The sequence below is a fragment of the Patella vulgata genome, chromosome 2 (genome assembly GCF_932274485.2).
Source record: "Patella vulgata chromosome 2, xgPatVulg1.2, whole genome shotgun sequence".
In the NCBI taxonomy this organism is placed as follows: Eukaryota; Metazoa; Mollusca; class Gastropoda; family Patellidae; genus Patella; species Patella vulgata.
Window position 1 is genome coordinate 51,760,184 of NC_065880.2, and position 19,030 is coordinate 51,779,213.

The 19,030-nt window shown below is 35.6% G+C and overlaps 2 protein-coding genes across 7 annotated transcripts; one reads left to right on the forward strand and one right to left on the reverse strand.

The window, feature by feature from the left end:
- Positions 1 to 532: 532 nt before the first annotated feature.
- LOC126810949 (actin-3) lies at positions 533 to 7,920 on the reverse strand. 5 transcript variants are annotated; one of them, XM_050536377.2, is made up of 8 exons: positions 7,811 to 7,920; positions 6,137 to 6,283; positions 3,928 to 4,164; positions 3,353 to 3,491; positions 3,082 to 3,189; positions 2,671 to 2,847; positions 2,216 to 2,335; positions 533 to 1,340 (listed from the first exon to the last, which is right to left on the reverse strand). In XM_050536377.2, the coding sequence occupies exons 2-8, from the start codon at positions 6,263 to 6,265 to the stop codon at positions 1,141 to 1,143; spliced, it is 1,110 nt and encodes a 369-aa protein (XP_050392334.2). In that variant the 5' UTR covers positions 6,266 to 6,283; positions 7,811 to 7,920; the 3' UTR covers positions 533 to 1,140. The 5 variants fall into 5 exon arrangements, with proteins under 5 accessions (XP_050392334.2, XP_050392336.2, XP_050392332.2 ...); XM_050536379.2 differs by lacking the exon at positions 7,811 to 7,920 and adding an exon at positions 7,379 to 7,397 and having other exon boundaries at positions 3,109 to 3,189; XM_050536375.2 differs by lacking the exon at positions 7,811 to 7,920 and adding an exon at positions 7,379 to 7,397 and having other exon boundaries at positions 3,103 to 3,189.
- LOC126810950 (actin-5) lies at positions 6,814 to 11,811 on the forward strand. Of its 2 annotated transcripts, none has more exons than XM_050536381.2 (8): positions 6,814 to 6,887; positions 8,341 to 8,496; positions 8,642 to 8,881; positions 9,061 to 9,199; positions 9,315 to 9,422; positions 9,745 to 9,936; positions 10,631 to 10,750; positions 11,209 to 11,811. In XM_050536381.2, the coding sequence occupies exons 2-8, from the start codon at positions 8,365 to 8,367 to the stop codon at positions 11,412 to 11,414; spliced, it is 1,137 nt and encodes a 378-aa protein (XP_050392338.1). In that variant the 5' UTR covers positions 6,814 to 6,887; positions 8,341 to 8,364; the 3' UTR covers positions 11,415 to 11,811. The 2 variants fall into 2 exon arrangements, with proteins under 2 accessions (XP_050392338.1, XP_050392337.1); XM_050536380.2 differs by lacking the exon at positions 6,814 to 6,887 and adding an exon at positions 7,931 to 8,185 and having other exon boundaries at positions 11,209 to 11,810.
- The last annotated feature ends 7,219 nt before the right edge of the window (positions 11,812 to 19,030 follow it).

Sequence of the window (19,030 nt, forward strand, 5' to 3'; positions counted from 1 at the left end):
ATCTATATTTCGTTTTTTTTATATATACTTTTGATGGCCTACACTACATGAAGATCTGACAAGTTGCACTGGAAGGTCTTGTCAGGGGTTGTAGGAGCGGCTTTTGACCCTATGACGTCTGACATTGATTAATCAATCAGCCTTGACATTTCTAGTGGTTTACCCACTGTTCCGTGCATGGCACGCCAAAAATTCGACGTAACAGACCGTTTCATTGGCTTATCCCTCATTTCAATCAAAACGCCAGTAATATAACAACTCTTCCAGATCCTAGTGTAGTGAAGACAAGTAAAACGAAATTTTGAACTATAAAAAACGAAACGAAATAGGATATGTCTTTTAATCAGATTGGAATATAGACATTTGCCATGCAGTGCGCTATGAGGTACATAGAACCAGGTATATTAAGATTCCATTTGCGCCATTGCGGAGACCGACACCACTCGAGGACTACCTTTGGTGGTTGAGCTACAACATATCCGCCTTGATATCATATATAATTAAAGGCTCTGCGATACAGACAGAACAGATATTTCGTTTAATATGTCTTTTATTGAAAAGCTAAATTTTAACAAAACAACAATTAAAAATACGTACAATATGGCTGATCACAATATTAAAACATAAAAATATGTTTTTTATATACATAGAATGATTCAAATATAAACAAACTGTACAATACAAGATATTTAGATTATTATATTCAGCTATCTTACAGTAACAATATTATCACATTAAACAAATTATTTCGTTAACATACATGTAATTCTGTTCTTCGTATGTAAATTGATAATGGTGTTCATTAGACCATTAAGCTGTGTATTTAAATAATTGGTCCCAATTAAATGTTTCATCTCAAATATTGAAGCGCAAGTCAGATATGAATTTCTCCCCCTTCGCGTTTCATTGGTATCTAAACCAAATTTTCTTTCGGAGACCCAGTGGAATCTGGAACTTCTCTTTTAATAAATTATTATCTCATATTTATTGCAGACCACCCAAAATAAATTAAAGTTGTCTATTTTCAACTGGGAAATTATAACTTCATTAAACTTTTTACTTTTAACATTAGGTAATGAGAATAGTATAAAGAGCATGTCAATAGAAATCAACTACGTAATGTCCCTTTTGAAAGTATATTTAGGCACATTTTGTGTGGACAATTTTAGCACCTGTTTCTTCATAATCAGCCCGCGTGATATAATAAGAAGAAAATTCCGGCAAGCTTCCAAGAATGGAACCGCCTATCCAGGAGGCATATTTTCGATTCGCTTGTTCTGTGACTTCTATCCTCTTCCCAGCCAATACAGACATTTCTTTATTTAGTCGACTTCCAAAACCTTATGAAATAAAGAAAATATCACTGATGAGGATGATCGTAAATTAAAAAGAAACGGGAGTCTTTGGTAGATCAGGGATATGTATGTTGGTATTCCTGAAATGTTTCGTTTATGAATGAAACTAAATCCTGCCAGTCTTTGTATTTGTCTAATTTTCGAAGTCTTATGATCGTTATTTAAAATTGCTTTAAAGTATCGTATATCGGGTTATGAATGTCGTATACCATGCTAGAATACGACATTTTTCTATATTTAACCCAGAATTAAATAAAATTATTTGGCTAAGTTAGCATCAGGGGACCATTACATATTGGAATCACACAATCTGGGGTCATAATGCAAGAAGTTGCGGTCCGATATGCGCGAATATCGAAATGAACCGAGATCTTTGGGTTATAAACATACATTTTAAGTTTCATCTTAATCAGATACAAATTGTGACCTCTAGAGTGTCCCGAAGCTAAACGTGGTTTTTCGTACAATCAGGGGCCATAATCCATGAATTTTCGATCCGATACATGCCAATATCGCCAGGAACCGAGATCTGTTGGAAATAAACCTACATTTCAAGATTCGTCAAAATCGGATAATTGTGACCTGTAGAGTGGCCACAAAAAAATTGTGGGTGGACGGGCGGGCGACAACAATATACGTCCACATGAAAATTTAGGTGTATATAAAAAAAAAGATTCTGTTAGTGGCACCAAAGATATGCTCTCAAAAAGGTTAAAATGATTAAGCCTGGAGCTACCCATTTATAACCTTAACTCTAGTCCAACAGAAAAAGTTGACGTACACATTCTAATAATTATCTAACATTTCACAATTGTTCATCATTGTATTTAAAAGATGGCAACACGCATCAAACGACTTACCTTTAAACATTGTTGATCCACCAGATAAAACTATATTATTATAAAGCCCAGATCTAAGGTTACTGTCACATCTTTGAATGACCCCGTTAATTCTTGTATGAATTCCATCAGTGTTTGGATCTGAAAACAGAAACATCAATGATTAGGACTTTATGTAATATTCGAGGAGTTTACATTATGGTACTAATTTTAATACCATATCTTTCTAGGAAGATTAAATGTTGTTCCCATGAAATAAATGGAGATGGTCGGGTTAAGAAATTCTGAAAACTTAGACATTGAGTAGCCTAAGAAATGTCAAACTTTTGTTGCGTACTTTATACTTTTTAATATGTACGGTGTCTTTCGGAGATAGTGTAAAAGTATTTACATACAGTGAAAATCTAGATAATGTAGATAATGGGTATTCTAAGAAATTTCTACATTTTGTTTCATATCTTTAGTATGATCAGTACCTTTCTTGGATGGTGTAAATAGTATTTCAGGACACTGGAACAACTCTTCGCCAAGATCTAATATGGTACCGTCTGGCATCTGGTACGTTTCTTTTTTGCCGGATTTCAGTTCCTGGTCATAGTCACTAGCAATATAACACAACTTTTCTTTGATGTCCTTTGCAATATCTCGATCACCTGAAATTGAGACCAAATCATTTTAAAGACTTGGAGAATAAATACAAACTATGTGCTTATCATTTCATGCGTAATTATTTCGGGAACATCAAATCCAGGATTTTGTACGACTTTACATTAAATATTTTGCTTTAATATATTATACGTGTCCTGTACATGGCTGCTTTTATAAACAGAGACTAGCTAGTCTCAAGTATTACATGTGTAGGTAAATTAGGTTCTACAATTATATACCTGCCGAGAACAATCGAGTACCTTTACCAAGAAGAAGGCCTTGAAGATATGACGTCAGATCACTGCCTGCTACATTTAAACGTTCGATGGCGCCTTGAATAGCATAGCCTGAAATATAAACATATCATTATTATCATCTGTCATACACCTTTCAAAGACGTATGGTGGTAAATGTGTATGATAAAACAGGCTGCAAAATCCCACTGTTCCATGCATTCCAAATAATTCTTTATAAAACAAACCCTGTAAAATACCAATCTATGAAGCTTACCATCTTTAACCGGAACAATATACGTTACACCGTCACCAGAATCATAAACGATACCATTCTTCAGACCGGCGGAATACAAAGCTAGGACAGATTGTATACCCAAATAGAAACCGGGTACTTGAAATTTCTCAAACATAAGCTGGAAAACATTAAAGAAGAAAACCATTATTTAGAATTAAAATGTATATATTAGAAACATTACAACATTAAAGGAGAAACCAGTCGTTGCAATTCTTTATACTTCATTCATTATCTAGAATTAAATTGGTTTCAATACTGCAAAGCCCGATTTACAAAATGCAATTTCGTTTTTAATAAACAAATAAACGCGCTCGATCTTGGCGTTACGGGTGAACTGTTAGTCCAATACATATGGATGTAGGTGTATACACAATAACACATTAATAATAAGAACAGAGCTGAAAAAAACAATGTCTTTGTAAGTCACCTTTATCGCCAAAATATCAACCGTACCAGGTTATTATAGTCTCCGGATTATACTACGAGGGGAAAGTTCTCTCTCAAACTGATATCTTGGACGATTTAAAATATATATTTTTTTTCTTTTGACATACCTCAGTAATTTTTTCTCTGTTAAACTGTGGTAATGAGGGGATTTGTGTCATTATAACCGGGTGTTCTTTGGAATCTACTTTTAGTTGATTGGAGAAAATTTCATTCCATACTCTTTCCATATCATCCCATCGTGTAATGATGCCTTGTTCGACCGGGCTGTTGCAAATAAATTGAGATTGTCCACGTCTTCCTTTGGCCCCATCACCCACACAGAAGGCAGTACTGCCACTACCAGACTAAAAGCCAAGTAAAATATTATGGTAAGATATAAATATTAAAACGTAAGATACCCCACACAATATAATGATAACAATAATGTAATTGGCAGGAGGCAGAGTATGAATAATCTTTCAAAGAATTGATACTAATTCGTGATGAATACCCCATTATTTGGTACGCTTCCTTGGCAAGTCCTTGCACACTTGTCAATGTGCAATTTAAATGCCTTTTAAGGTCGATGGTACTTTATTTTCAAGGTGATAACACTTGTTTAGTATTAAAGATGTCCACTTGGTATCGTCGTTTTTTTTTTTTAGTTCTCGTTCATTAATCGTGTCAAATATAGCAACATTTTTCGATAAATACACGCCCAGCAGTGTTGTTAAATATTATTAAAACACATTTCCGTTCCATTTTCACTTACATTACCTTTTTCTCTGAGAAAGTAGACGGACTACTTTAGGAAATCTTCAATCACTTAATACAAATTATCATATATGTATATGCATATACATATTTGTGTTTCTTTAAAATAATGGATGCCAAAAACAAAATTTGTTAATTTTCTACAACAAAAATTATGTGTTTTTCTGACAGTAGAGCATAAACAATTGAGATAGCAAATTAATATTTATATCGCTTTGATTTACCCATTATTATCGTTCTCAAAAATACCAGATATTTTATGAATGATAAAACATTTGTCTTGAATTGTTTTTAATACCCAAAATGAGAATTCAATCAATCTGATTAAAATACAGATCTATATTTCGTTTCGTTTTTTATACGTTCGATGGCCTACGCTACATGAAGATCTGGGAGAACGCTAGATCGGAGACGGTCCTGCTTTGGGCTTTTGACCCTATGACGTCAGACATTTGATTTTAATCAACAATCAGCATTGATGTTTCTAGTGGATTACCAACAGTTCCGTGCACCACACATCAAAAGCTCGCCGTAACAGACAGTTTTATTGGCTAATCCCTCACATCATCCAGAACACGTCAATGATAACAACTCTTCCAGATCCCAGTGTAGTAAAGACAAGTAAAACAAAATTTTGAACTATAAAAAACGAAACGAAATAGGATCTGTGTTTTAATTAGAGTGGAGATTAAATCGAAGCGATAGAAATAATCTGAAGGTTCACGAAGAAGTTTCTACTCCCTATTTAAACGTCCTTGATGTTTGTAATTTGAAATGATGATGTCCGAATCCGAAAGAAAAGTATACCAATTTTACAAATTAAAAAAAACAAACTATTTCAAAGCGTTGTTGTTTTAATGTAGTCATGAAATACTAAAAAAAGAGCAAAATTGATGTATATTAATTTTAAAAAACATCATATTATTTTCTTGCATAATATTCAAGAATTTGTGAAAGTTCAGAAAAAAATTGAGTGAAGGAAGACGCGAGATAATAACCAAGATTATTGTTAAATCTAATAATGTTTCCCTTGAAAAATCGCAGCATGAAACACACTTTGTGTCAAAATCATTCTGGTTAATTCACAGATCCTATTTCGTTTCGTTTTTATAGTTTAAAATTTCGTTTTACTTGTCATTACTACACTAGGATCTGGAAGAGTTGTTATATTATAACTATATAATTCGCGTTCTGATTGATGTGATATGAGGGATTAGTCTGTTACGGTGAGTTCTAGGCGTCCGTTGCACGGAACCATGGGTATCGCAGTAGAAACATAAACGTTGATTAGTTAATCAAAAGTCCGATGTCATAGGGTCAAAAGCCGCTCGCATGACCCCTGACAAAATCTCGCACTACAACTGGTCAGATCTTCATGTAGTAGACGCCATTGAAAGTATAAGAAACGAAACTAAATATAGATCTGTATTTTAATCAGATTGTGGGAAAATGGGTCATTGTGCGTCACTTAATCCCGAATCCACCATTCAAATACGAAAGTAACAAATTTCGAAAGCAGTAGGAAACGTTTTTTTTTTATATAAGAATACTTATAATACTTACATGATTTTGATCATAGCCGACTAAATTAGAGAAGACAACTTCAGGTGTTTTATCACTAGCATGACCAGCTTTAACATCAGCCGATCCACAATCTATAACCACGGCTTTATTGTTGTTGTTTACACTCATTGTGTTATGTAGCTTGAACTGAAATCAAGTTTAATATAGTAATTAAAATAATAAAAGATGCTGGCATGCAGTGTGCTATGAGGGAACTTGAATTCCAACTGTCAAGGGATATGTATGTTATGTGCATGCCAATGAGTACATGTGATTTTGGATTATCTAGTCTCATTCGAACGACTGGACGCTGTTCTTCGCCATGCAACACTGAAAAGGGGGAACCGTGCCGGAAACTCTCAGGGTATTTTCACGACCAATGCTGGGATGGAATCAGGGACCTCCATGTTAGCAATTCAGCGCCTTACTTACTGAGCCACAAAACACTGTGTGTAAACGTAATAAATAAAAATCTCTCAATATGAAATATTATGCATATATCATTGTTATTATAGCTCACCTTTACAACTTGAATTACAGTAAAGATAACTGGCTCTATAGTAAGTCAATGGTTGTGTCTATATCTCTGTGCACGTCCTATTTATATAGGCCTGGTTTGTTATTGACAGGGAGACACCCGATTTATCGACCAACTCTACACCAGAGTTTTGTCCTTATAAGGCAGTTGATTAAAGGAAGTCACAATACACTACCAATCGCCTTGACCCCGAGGGAGAATATTACTACAACGGTTAAATTTAGCTTCTTATTCATTATATTATACGACCATATACGGTCAAAGCATACGGTTTCATTTTATAATTAATTAAATTAGGTTATATTATGTCCCATGCAATGATCATAAAAAAAATAGTAATCATAACGTTATAGCTAACCGACCGATATATTATCTTATATATTTTTATGGTATAGATGCTAAATATCAGCTTTCAAACTGAGGCACAATTTCAAACTGTGTTGTCAAGAGTAATATCAACTGCAGGCCTATAGAAATTGACATCAACATTAATGTATATATGCATAATATGGGAATACAAAGCTATGGTGTTATGATGTATAGTTTTATATACAAAAATATCTATTTGAGGTGATTGACGCTCGGATTTCCGTCATGTTTCCTTGTTACGTCTGCTTTATCAGTGACAGTAATCTGTTAATCATTATGATATCTGAACTATCTTTCAAGTCTTATAAAACGACAGTCTTCATATTAAAAAATACCTGACTCATATCGGTTACCTCCCGTTGGATGTTGTTGATGTCAACACGATCTATTTTAAACTAATCATTTAAACAAACCTCTTAACATCCAACAAAGAAGAAGGGGGAGGGGCTGCTTATCATTTCTATATTTACAGACAAAGTTATGGAAATGATGAGTCGCTTCAAATTCAAAGACTCATTTCTTATTTAGCTTTCATCTGTTTATTCATAAACTAAATATAGACATATACTCATACTGCGCACCGAATTCAATGCCTTTACAAAACAAATTACAACACAACAGAAGCAACGACTAGGTTATGCAAAAAGATCATAGGCGATAACATTCATCTTTTTATGTAATATAGTATAAATTTATCCCTCCCCCCTCCCCATATCCTTACATACGGGGACATACAAACTGGTGACATATAAACTGTATTTACTTACATACTCAGGATAGGTTTATGGTTTATTAGACGCGAATGGCCCGGTCGAAGTGACCCGTTAATCAAAATCTATTTATAGTATCATAGGCTATACCTTTATATCAATAGTAGATACACTTATCTTATAACCTCCAAATATATACATATCGCGAATATATACATATATAGTAATGAATGGAAGACCTTATTAATCTATGCCCATACATAGTATCATCGGACATCCCCTTTTCCTGGAACACTCAACTCATATTTATATTTAGATCATCTTTTTTTGCTATTAATATGACCCTAGCTCCCTATAAATATACCGCTACTTGTCTTAAAAAAATAGTTTACTGGTTTGAAAGCTGAAATAGACTTTGGAAAGTATTGAAAGGTATTTTTTTTATCAAATTGCAAGCAAATGTTCAATTATTAAAACTAAAGCATATTTTTTTTTTTAAATTTACAGTTAATGACAAGCAGTCTGATTATGAAACATCTCAATATGAAAACGTATTTATGTTTGAATGTATTGAATGTATATTGCAGCGTCTAAATAAAACAACTGTCAGGATGAGTTACCTTGATTTTGATGTCGCTGCCTTGGTCATTGATAATGGAACCGGAATGTGCAAGGCTGGATTTGCAGGAGATGATGCTCCACGGGCCGTTTTCCCTGCCTTAGTTGGAAGACCAAAATACCAGGTAACGTGTTTTAAATTTCCATTGAATATACGTTATGCATATAGAGGCTATGCATATTGAATTAAAAATTAACTGGTTTATCATTATCAAACCCAATTTGTGTTAATATCAAGGAAATTTCAAAACCAGTTTTTGTTAATATCAGGGAATCATGGTTGGTATGGGAATAAAAGATTCTTATGTCGGAGACGAAGCACAAAGTAAAAGAGGGATGCTAGCTCTGAAATATCCAGTTGAACATGGAATAGTTAGTAATTGGGATGATATGGAGAAAATTTGGCACCATACATTTTATAATGAATTAAGAGTGGCACCAGAGGAACATCCTGTTTTATTAACTGAAGCGCCACTTAATCCTAAAGCTAACAGAGAGAAAATGATACAGGTAAATTATTTTCTAATACTTTATTGCAGAGCAAATATTCATTGATATAAATAACGAAAGCAGCATGTGATAAAGGCTAGCCTTGCCTTAAATCCCCGCCATTCCTTCTTAATTTGGTACTAACTATGTAACTTTTGTTTCCAAATCATAATTATATTAGTGTATCATTATATTTCCAGATTATGTTTGAAACTTTCAACACTCCCGCCTTTTATGTTGGAATACAAGCCGTTCTTTCACTTTATGCATCTGGGCGAACGACAGGAATAGTATTTGATTCAGGGGATGGTGTATCTCACGTTGTGCCAATCTATGAAGGTAACATTTGCTTGACATTTACATGCCTTTTTGTAATAGTTAGACTAATAATAAAATTATTATACCTTAAACTGCCGTTTCTTCTATTTATATTCATGTATTAAACGTATTTCAGGGTATGCTTTACCACATGCCATTAAAAGAATGGATTTAGCAGGAAGAGATTTAACAATGTATCTAAGAAGACTGCTTACTGAACGAGGATATAGCTTTACAAGTGGATGTGAGTAAACAATACATCAGATCATATCTTATAATATTATGAAGATTCGTATTTAGATTAATAATTAAAAACTGTATTACTATTTGAATTGGATGTTTCTTTGGTGTCTGCCTTTATCTGTCTATTACAAGACGTAATTCTGTGAAATTGATTCAAACATTATCTCCAACTTGATATGCCAATAACTTAGAAATGGTGAAATGATCCGAGAGTTTGTCGAAATTTGAAATTTAAATGGCTCTTTTTTCAGTGTTTTGTACCAGTTGTAATTGTATGCAAATTCTTTTTTTGATAACACATGTCCAATAACTCTGCTTTATAGCTGAAACAGAAATTGTTCGAGATATGAAAGAGAAGCTGTGTTACGTGGCATTGAATTTCGAGGAAGAAATGGATAGTTCTGTCAGTTCGTCAGCAATCGAAAAAAGTTACGAACTGCCAGATGGCCAGGTCGTCACGATAGGCAACGAACGATTTAGATGTCCAGAACTTTTATTCCAACCGTCATTTGCTGGTAAGGGTTTTCACAAAGTTAGCCACTCTATCTTCAAGTGATTCACTTGACGTAGCAAAAAAAAAAACAACCCCAAAACACCCCCCCCCCCCCAAAAAAAACAAAAAAAAAAAAACAAAACAAAACAGTCAATAATAGATCGTAAATACAATCGAGTCTACAGTTTCCATCCGGATTCAGTGAGACTTTGTAAATGTCTTAATGTCCACGAGAAAACCAAAATTTCTATTCTTAACTAGAGTTATTGCCCTTAGTCAAAATATATCAAAAGCAATCTGTTTTACTGTATATTAAAACGTTAACGCCCCAGAAGTCCTTGTATGGCAGCCATTTCCAAAACCTTCAAGTGAACTCTCGTTTAGAATATGATAATTATTCATTTGCTGGCATAACAAGGGGTATTGCCCCGAAAGTTGGTTTAAATTATTTCTTATTCCTATATTATCAAGTTTTACGTAGCATGCGTTTTATATTCTGTAGCTAAATCGCTGTTTTCTACATACAATTAGTTAAGATTGTAGTGGAAAATACTATGTATACAATGAGAATTATTAGAAATATATTTATACTGTATACTAATTTTTTAATATGGCGGCCATTCAGGACTGGCATCGATTCTCAAAGTTCTCTCTATGCAGTATGTGTTTTTCTGTGAACGTTGTATTATGACCACATTTGTTTTCAATTTACACAGGAAGAGAAGATGTTGGTGTACACGAAATGGTTTATCAATCTATAAATTCTTGTGATATTGATATCAGAAAAGATTTGTATAATAATGTTGTTATGTCAGGAGGTTCTACCATGTATCCAGGTGAGACACATTAGTATTTAACAAACTGGCTCATGCAATGCATTGACATTACTTAGTTTAACAATTTTAACGATCCCTGATAGAATTACAAACTGCATGAATTATGAGAATCTTGAACCCAAACATGTAAGCATGTTTCTAATGGGTATAGATTTAGAATATGGTTATGGTGTAAATAGAACTTTATTTGTGATAAAAATACTTTAGAATATAGAAGGTCTACTGCCCCTCCCCCCACACACACACCCCAAAAGAAAAGAAATTTTAAAAAATAAACGACAGAAATTACACCAAAGTAATTAAACTGACGAATAAGTCGATTCCAGTTAAAGATGTTCGCATTATTTTTGAAAAATTTATTTAAGGCGATTTTATAATCAATTGAAACGGAATCGGTTAGTGTGTTAGCATAGAATTCTCTGTGGCATAAAAATATTAAGTTTTCACAAATTTTGCAGGTATATCTGATAGAATGATGAAAGAACTTACTAATCTAGCTCCCAGTTCTATCAAAGTTAAAGTTATTGCCCCACCGGAGAGAAAATACTCAGTATGGATTGGCGGTTCCATTCTCGCATCGTTATCAACATTTAACCAGATGTGGATTTCTAAAAGTGAATACGACGAATCCGGGCCTGCTATTGTTCATAAAAAATGTTTCTAAGTGTCTCATAAATAAACATCTAGTATTTGTGACTCTTATAAGGCTAATGTACCGTTTTCAATGGATGGTGTAACAGTATTTATTACACAATATGTGTATATATACCAGATCCGGTTTAAGAATCTGTAGGCCCCTGGGTTACAGGTAAAGTGAGACCCATTTGGGTATCTTGGAATTGTTTACCAGCCGACCGCTCTGGTATAGAATACATTATTTCTTTTTGTGGTAGTGCCGTTTACTCCAAATTTATATACGGTATATTAATTGATCGCCTTGTAAAATGGGCAGGATTAGACGTTTCAATTCATAAGCCTTTTAAAAAATATTGAACTATAATATAAAACAATAAAGACGATATCTTGTAAATTTGTATTTTTGTAAATTCTGTATCTCTTTTGTAAATTTTGTATATTTTGTATATAATTTGTATATAATTTGTAAATTTTGTATATAATTTATAATTTCGTACATAATTTGTAAATTTTGTATATAATTTGTAAATTTTGTATGTAATTTGTAAATTTTGCATGTAATTATTTTGTATGTAATTTGTAAATTTGCAGATATCTTTGTAAATTTTATATACTGCCCAAATAGGCGCAATTGTAAAATCAGTCTTATTTTAAATTCCACACGTTTTATTCTAAATATGAGTATTGTCAATCTATTTGAAAATTAAATTAATGTTCTTATAAAACAATGTGCAAAAAAATTGTATAATCCTTTGATATCTTTATCTGACAATTTCACTTATGAGCAGGTGCAGGTTGGGTTCACTTCAAACTGCCTGGAATATTGGTACTGAGCAGTGGTTGCAACAAAAGAAACGTAAGCAAGAGAGAGAGAGAGAGAGAGAGAGAGAGAGAGTAGGTTATTTCGGGACTAACATATGGTTCAATTTTATTTCAATAATTCGCTTGCGCGTAAGGGTATTTAGCAGTGGGAGTAAACCGGAGGATTCGGAGAAAACCCACGAGGTTGGACAGGCGACATTACTCTTTATCACGTACAACCGGGGAAACGAAACCACGCCAGATGACTCAGTGACAGTTCTTATGACACAACGCGCACGCGCTAATCATCGGCGAAATGATTTGAGTGGAGTTGGTGAAACAGACTAACGATCGGTACACACGAAGTCAATCAAGGAAAAAGAAAATTTAGTAGGAGCTCAGGTTCTTTAGCAAATCTTACACTTATTTTCTCTACTACACCCTCGCAAACTCAGGCGGTCCGAATCTAGTCTCTAGTCTCAAGCGTCTGTGCGCCCCGATTAGAATAATATACTAAGCAGCAAAAAAAAATTCGTCAGGTCGGTATGTTACTCTGAATAGACGCATTGCATAAAAGTTGCCAAATGTTTTTATTGTATATTTGTGACACGTCTCCAACTTTACCTGAGCAATAAGGCTCCTTCCCAAACACAGAATTGAACCCGGGAAATGTTCTCAAAAACGCAACCTGACTTCTGGGATGGTAATGTGTTCTCCGTGATTTTCATGTAACTCATGCTGCACGTGCTGTTCACCCGGTCCAGCCCTGTAAAATGCACCCCCATACCTGGTTGAATCATTCACACTACAACGTCAGCAGCATGCCACGAATAACGACAGCTCAGAAGAACCAGCTGCTTGGAAGACTCGACGCTGGCCACTCTGCCCAAGAAGTTGCCAATCACTTCCAGGTCAATGTTCGGACCATCTACAGGCTTCAGCAACGCTTTCGGGCCACCAACACCACGGATGATCACCCCCGAACTGGTAGACCAAGGGTTACCACAAGGCGACAAGACGACCATGTCGTGCGACAGCGCCTACAGACAGAATCCCTTCACTCAGGCATCTGAGACAGCACGTCAGACAGTGGGAACACACGGAAGACCCATCAGTACCGATACAGTGTGCCGACGTCTCACCAGAGAGAACATCCATTGCCGTAGACCTTACCGTGGACCGATCCTCACCCATCGCCATCGACGTGGACGTCTACAGTTAGCCCAACAGCACTAGAACTGGCGACACAGGCAATGGAGAACTGTGCTGTTCACAGTTGAGAGTCGGTATTGCGTATCAACTGCAGAATGGCAGGACCGGAATATGGCGTTGACGTGGCCAGTGTTATTCTGACCAATGTGTAATGGAACGAGACTCATGGGGAGGTCCAAGCATAATGGTTTGGGGTGGAATCGGCCGGAACCAGAGAGTGGGTCCTGTGGTGTTCCAAAATCTTGGTCCAGGGAGAGGAGGCGGCATCACAGCAGTGTGCTACATGGATCAACCTCTCAGACCCCACGTCATACAACATTTCGCACGTCATCGAAACAACGTTTTCCAGCATGACAACGCCCGTGCCCACACCGCCAGAGTTACTCTGGATTTTCTACAGCAGAACGGTGTCAACGTTATGCACTGGCCAGCCCTTAGTCCGGACTTAACTTAAACCCGATTGAACACAGATGAGACTAAATAACGTCGTACCGAGACTAAACACAGAGAGTGTGGTTCCAGGTGCCAATGGCGTTCATCAATCGTCTGGTCCACTCCATGTACAGACGCTGCGCTGCTATAATTGACAATCGCGGTGGACACACCAGATACTGATGTATAGACTGTGTACAGACTCTAAACCTTCTCGTAATGTCTTGGAATTGTGATGAATCAATCACTAATTTGTCAACATACTGTTCACAAACAAAAAATTGCTTTGATCCATTTAATAAGTCGTTTTCTAGAATGGTTTGATTAAAATGCCTTTCTGAATTCGAAATCGTACTGACGTTTTTTTTTTTTTTTTTTTTTTTTTTTTTTTTTTTGCTGTTTAGTATATTATAATTCTATGCATGTGTCTATTAACGCTTTTGCCTATACTATATATGGAAAAACACGAGACATGGCCTAAAGCGGGTTTACTGTATGTACATGAGATTCGTGATTGGCAGACACATAAGAGAGACCCCACATCGGCAGTCCGCAGACGTTAAAATCAAGTGGTGCCATGCAAGATTCGACTTCATTTGACAAAAGAAGGACAGAGAACAAACTCAAGCTAAAAAGATAGCATACAGGGTGTCAATGTCCAAGATTCGTCAATATCAAAAAGAACCGAGATCTTTGGGATATAAATATACATTTTAAATTTCATCAAAATCGGAAAAAAAATTGTGACCTCTAGATCAGTGTCAACACAAGCTAAAAACGTGATTTTTCGTATAATCCAATACGTCAAAATCGGATAAAAATTGTGAACTGTAGAGTTTCCACAAACATAATTTGGACGGACGGACAGGGGCGACGACAATATAATACAGGGGTTACGTAATTAACACATCAAGAAGTGCCTGCCCTAGTTGGCCATAAGTTAGGGACACTATTAGTCCAGGAGCTAATGACAAAATAATATGGTCATCAGTTACAAAAGGTTTTACCGCCCAAATTTGTAGCAGGTGTCCGTACGACTAAAACTCAATGGTCAGATCGGGCACTGTTGGGGCGTATAGCCGCAGCTGCATCTTAAAGTAGCCCCCGGAGGCCTATAATTGGGTCATAAGTTACATGACTAAAACTTTATAGGGGCAATGGTATCCATAGTCGGAGTAAATATTTCACAAATCTAACCAAATTTTCCACCACGCCCAATATCGCCTCAGAGGGCTATTAATATGGTCATTGGTTACATGGCTGAAACTTACCAGAAACAAACATCCACACTTGGTAAATATAATTTTTAAAAATTCTAACCAAAATTTTGTGGGCTTTTCCCAAGTCAGATAGTTAAAGTATGTCCGACCACATCCTAAAAATCGGACTTTTTATATGGTCATCAGTTACATGGCTGAAACTTACCAGAAACAAAGATCCACACTTGGTACAATTTTCAAAAATCGAACTAAAATTTGGGGGCTTTTCCCAAATCAGATCGCTCTAAAGTATGTCTTACCACGCCCTAAAAATAGGGCTTTTCATATGGTCATCAGAAACATGACTGAAACTTACCAGAAACAAAGATCCACACATGGTAAATACAATTTTCAAAAATCCAACCAAAAATGTTAGAGCTTTCCCCAAGTCAGATGGACCTTAAAATTGCAGCCCAAACCACTCCTCTGTATAAAGCTTATAATAATACATTGTTGAAACTCATCAAGATTCAAAATTATAGCACAAAAATAGGACAAATGTTTATTAGCTATGAGAAATCCTAAAATGAGCAATGGTATTAAGTGTTGTAGGAAGAGTAAGCATAGCATACCCCATTCACGACATATAACGTTAGGACTGATGTTAAATTTATGTCTTCAAACGTCCTGTATTCCATCAAACAACCCATTCAACAATGATTCAGAATGTTATTCAATATCTTATAACAAAGTGGAAAATTCAAACAACTATTTCGAAAGTATTTATTGGATTAATAAGTTGTTTTGGTTTGAATTCGATAATTTTTGATGTTCCCGATCTTCGATAATGATTAACAACCTAGTGGATTTTAAAAAAATGTTAGTCAATGATGAATTATTGAAATTATGAAATCTATTTATAGTTTTGATACATATAACTTTAGTTATCCTTCTGTTTTATTGGTAAGCAGTTGTCCATATAACATTTAAATGATTTAAAATAAGTAAATAAGTGTGGCTGGGTGATGCCAATAGTTAATCTGTCTCACTTTCATCAGCACTACAAGTTTTGTTTGATTCATCATCGGAGTCCTCGCTTTCTTGGTCACTATCTTCATCTATGCAAATATTCTCAACTGCCACAGGCGCAACATCACCATCAAACCACTTTAATTCATACACCCCATCATCATTTAAAACCCACCTTCTATTCTCTGGATGGAAATTGGGGGGGGGGGGCTTTATTCTTTGACGCATTTATCCAGACACTACAAATATAATTCGCTCTCTTGATTTTGAAAGTTAATACCTGTGAGCATGGCGGCAAAGCCTTTAATACCAGAAAGACATCCATCGCTTTTTTCGGTTTGTATTTCTTTAAAAATATTTCTAGCCGAAGATCATCAACTGAGGGCATTTTAGAAACCCCATAGATACCACAAACAAATCCTTCAATAACTATTTACTCCAGAGGGAATGAATTCACTTTTACCGAGAGAAAACAAGGTTTTCTGGACATCAACAGCTTTTTCTAATAATTTTAAAGGTCGGACTTTCCCTTTCCCGCTAAACAATGCAGTATAATCACAGCCAGTGAGTGCATAGATGCTTCAAATGTTCTTCTCCTTTTACGGCTTATTGGTTTATATGCAATTGTTGTCGATTGGTTGTCAGTCTCAACGAAATCCTGAAATGCACTGCCTACAGTATCATGAAGAGTGTCTTTATCGTAGTTATCAAAAGCAACACCAGTTGATAGATCATGCCACTGGGTGTTTCTTGGTTGCGCTCAGTGGATGTAAATGTCAATTCTGTTTCGAGTTCCTCAATGCTATTGTAGCTTAATGTATGTCCTAAACGATTAAGAATCTCAATACCCTTTTTACTGCCTGTAAGGCTTTTCATTGCAAGACCCAGTTGTAGGTGTTTTGATGGCTTAGTCCTGACTTATGGGACTAAATTCTCCTAACTTTGTTTTTTCCACGATTAGAGTATAGACCAGCTAGTAGATGTGTAAAGAAAGTGGAGACCATGTCTGGAACTGCTATTTCACCCTTTATGATATGTTATATGGTTAAATTTTCAGGCAGTTTAATTTTCTTTGTATTGAATATTTCTCATGGAGTAAGAAAGCGACATCCCGAACTTTATGTTCAGTTTCTCTGGCGTTGTCAAATGCCTTGCGAACAGCATCATCAACATTTAGACTTTTACTGAAGACAATATTACCACGTATTTTATTCCCACTGTCAATTGAAATATCATCACCAAAGAATTTAACCAGCTTGTTCTGCAAATCGCTGGGCAAAATACCTAACTAGGTATAGTTTCCGCCCCCAAATTCTAATAAACATGACTGATAGTATTGCAGTAAGCTATTTAACGGGTAGACATCTTGTTTTTCCAGAATAATGTCAGTCACAAAACTACATAAAGCATCAAATGCTTTGGCATGTATATTCCTAGCATCATGCCATTCACCTTTATCATGACCCGCTTACTTCTCGCATGTTTTCAGCTCTGCGTTGATTTTCTATCCTGCCCATTGCATGATAATGAATTTCTATGGCAATGAAATCTATATCTTGGATGTTCTGTAACATATTTTCATCCTAAAGAATTGTTGCATATACTTGAATATTTTTTCGATTGTCTTTGTGACACAGGGTATAAGTTGCTGTTTGTGATCTTTATGTTTTCTGTTTGATTTTCTGCAAAACAGATAGACTTTCTCGAGCACAACGGAATTGGATGCAGGTCGATGTTAAACATGATCTCATCAAATTTGGATTGGAATTTGGATTGTCTTTTTCTTGTACTTCTTGCCCATCATCATTCTGTTTCTTTTGAATTTTAGATAGCGCCGTAAATCTTCTATAACATTCCATACGAAATCCTGTTAACTCATCTACAACTTTGGGGAAAATAATTTCAACATACTTCAAACGTGAGTTTTTCCGGATTTCTAAAATTTGTTGGTAGTTTTGTAGAGTATCTTTCTTAAAGACACGAATCCGACCGACATCGGCACCGTCGCCAGAATGAAGAGGGCACCATTTTCCGACAAAATAGCCCCCTTTGTTGGTGGCACCGAGAAACATATTCTAATGATCACCATGGGAACTGCCAGACCCAAGTTATAAAACACATTATACTACAACACTGTTATTTAATTTCATACTTTTTAAAATGTAAATATGTTTAGATGGTTTATATAGAGGGTTTGGGTGGGGCTGCACTTGTAAGGTCCGTCTGACTTGGGGAAAGCCTCCACGCATGGAACATTATTTCTGGTAAGTTTCAGCCATCTAACTGATGACCATATAAAAAGTCCCATTTTAGGGCGTGGTCAGGTGGACTTTAGGGCGATCTGACTTGAGGAGAGCCCCAACACATGAGGTTCTGACACGTACATTAAACAATAATTTGACTTTCAAATTCGAAATTTTTTTTTTTAATTTCCAAAACAGCGAAGACCTCCAAGGCGCAAATACTTCTTAGAGGGACAACACAATAGTCAAGTCAATACATTAATCAAAAAAATAGCCAAAGGGGCCAGATTCTATTCATTTTACGTTGCCATCTTCATGTAAGGTTTTATATATATATATAAAATAAACATTAACTGTGAAATCGTTACCATACAAGCTAGTCCATTTTACAAATACAGTTTCTGGTGACGTTTAAACCAAGCATAACTTACAGGATCAATGGGAGAACATTATTGTTACAATAAATTATTTGTTTGATCCTGTCTTAACTTCGGAGGGCCTGACAAGGACAGCTGTCTAGTCCTTCGGATGAGACGAAAAACCGAGGTCCCGTGTATATATTGGAATGGACGTAACAGATCCCCTGGCAGTTGGAATTCGATATAAGAGTAGGTGATAGTGCCGCTTCCCGGGCAAAAATTTCCCTCATAGCACACTGTATGGCGTATGCCCGTCTTCATTAGCCCAGTCAGAGCAGAACAGTAAGACATTAAACCCCATTTCATTTC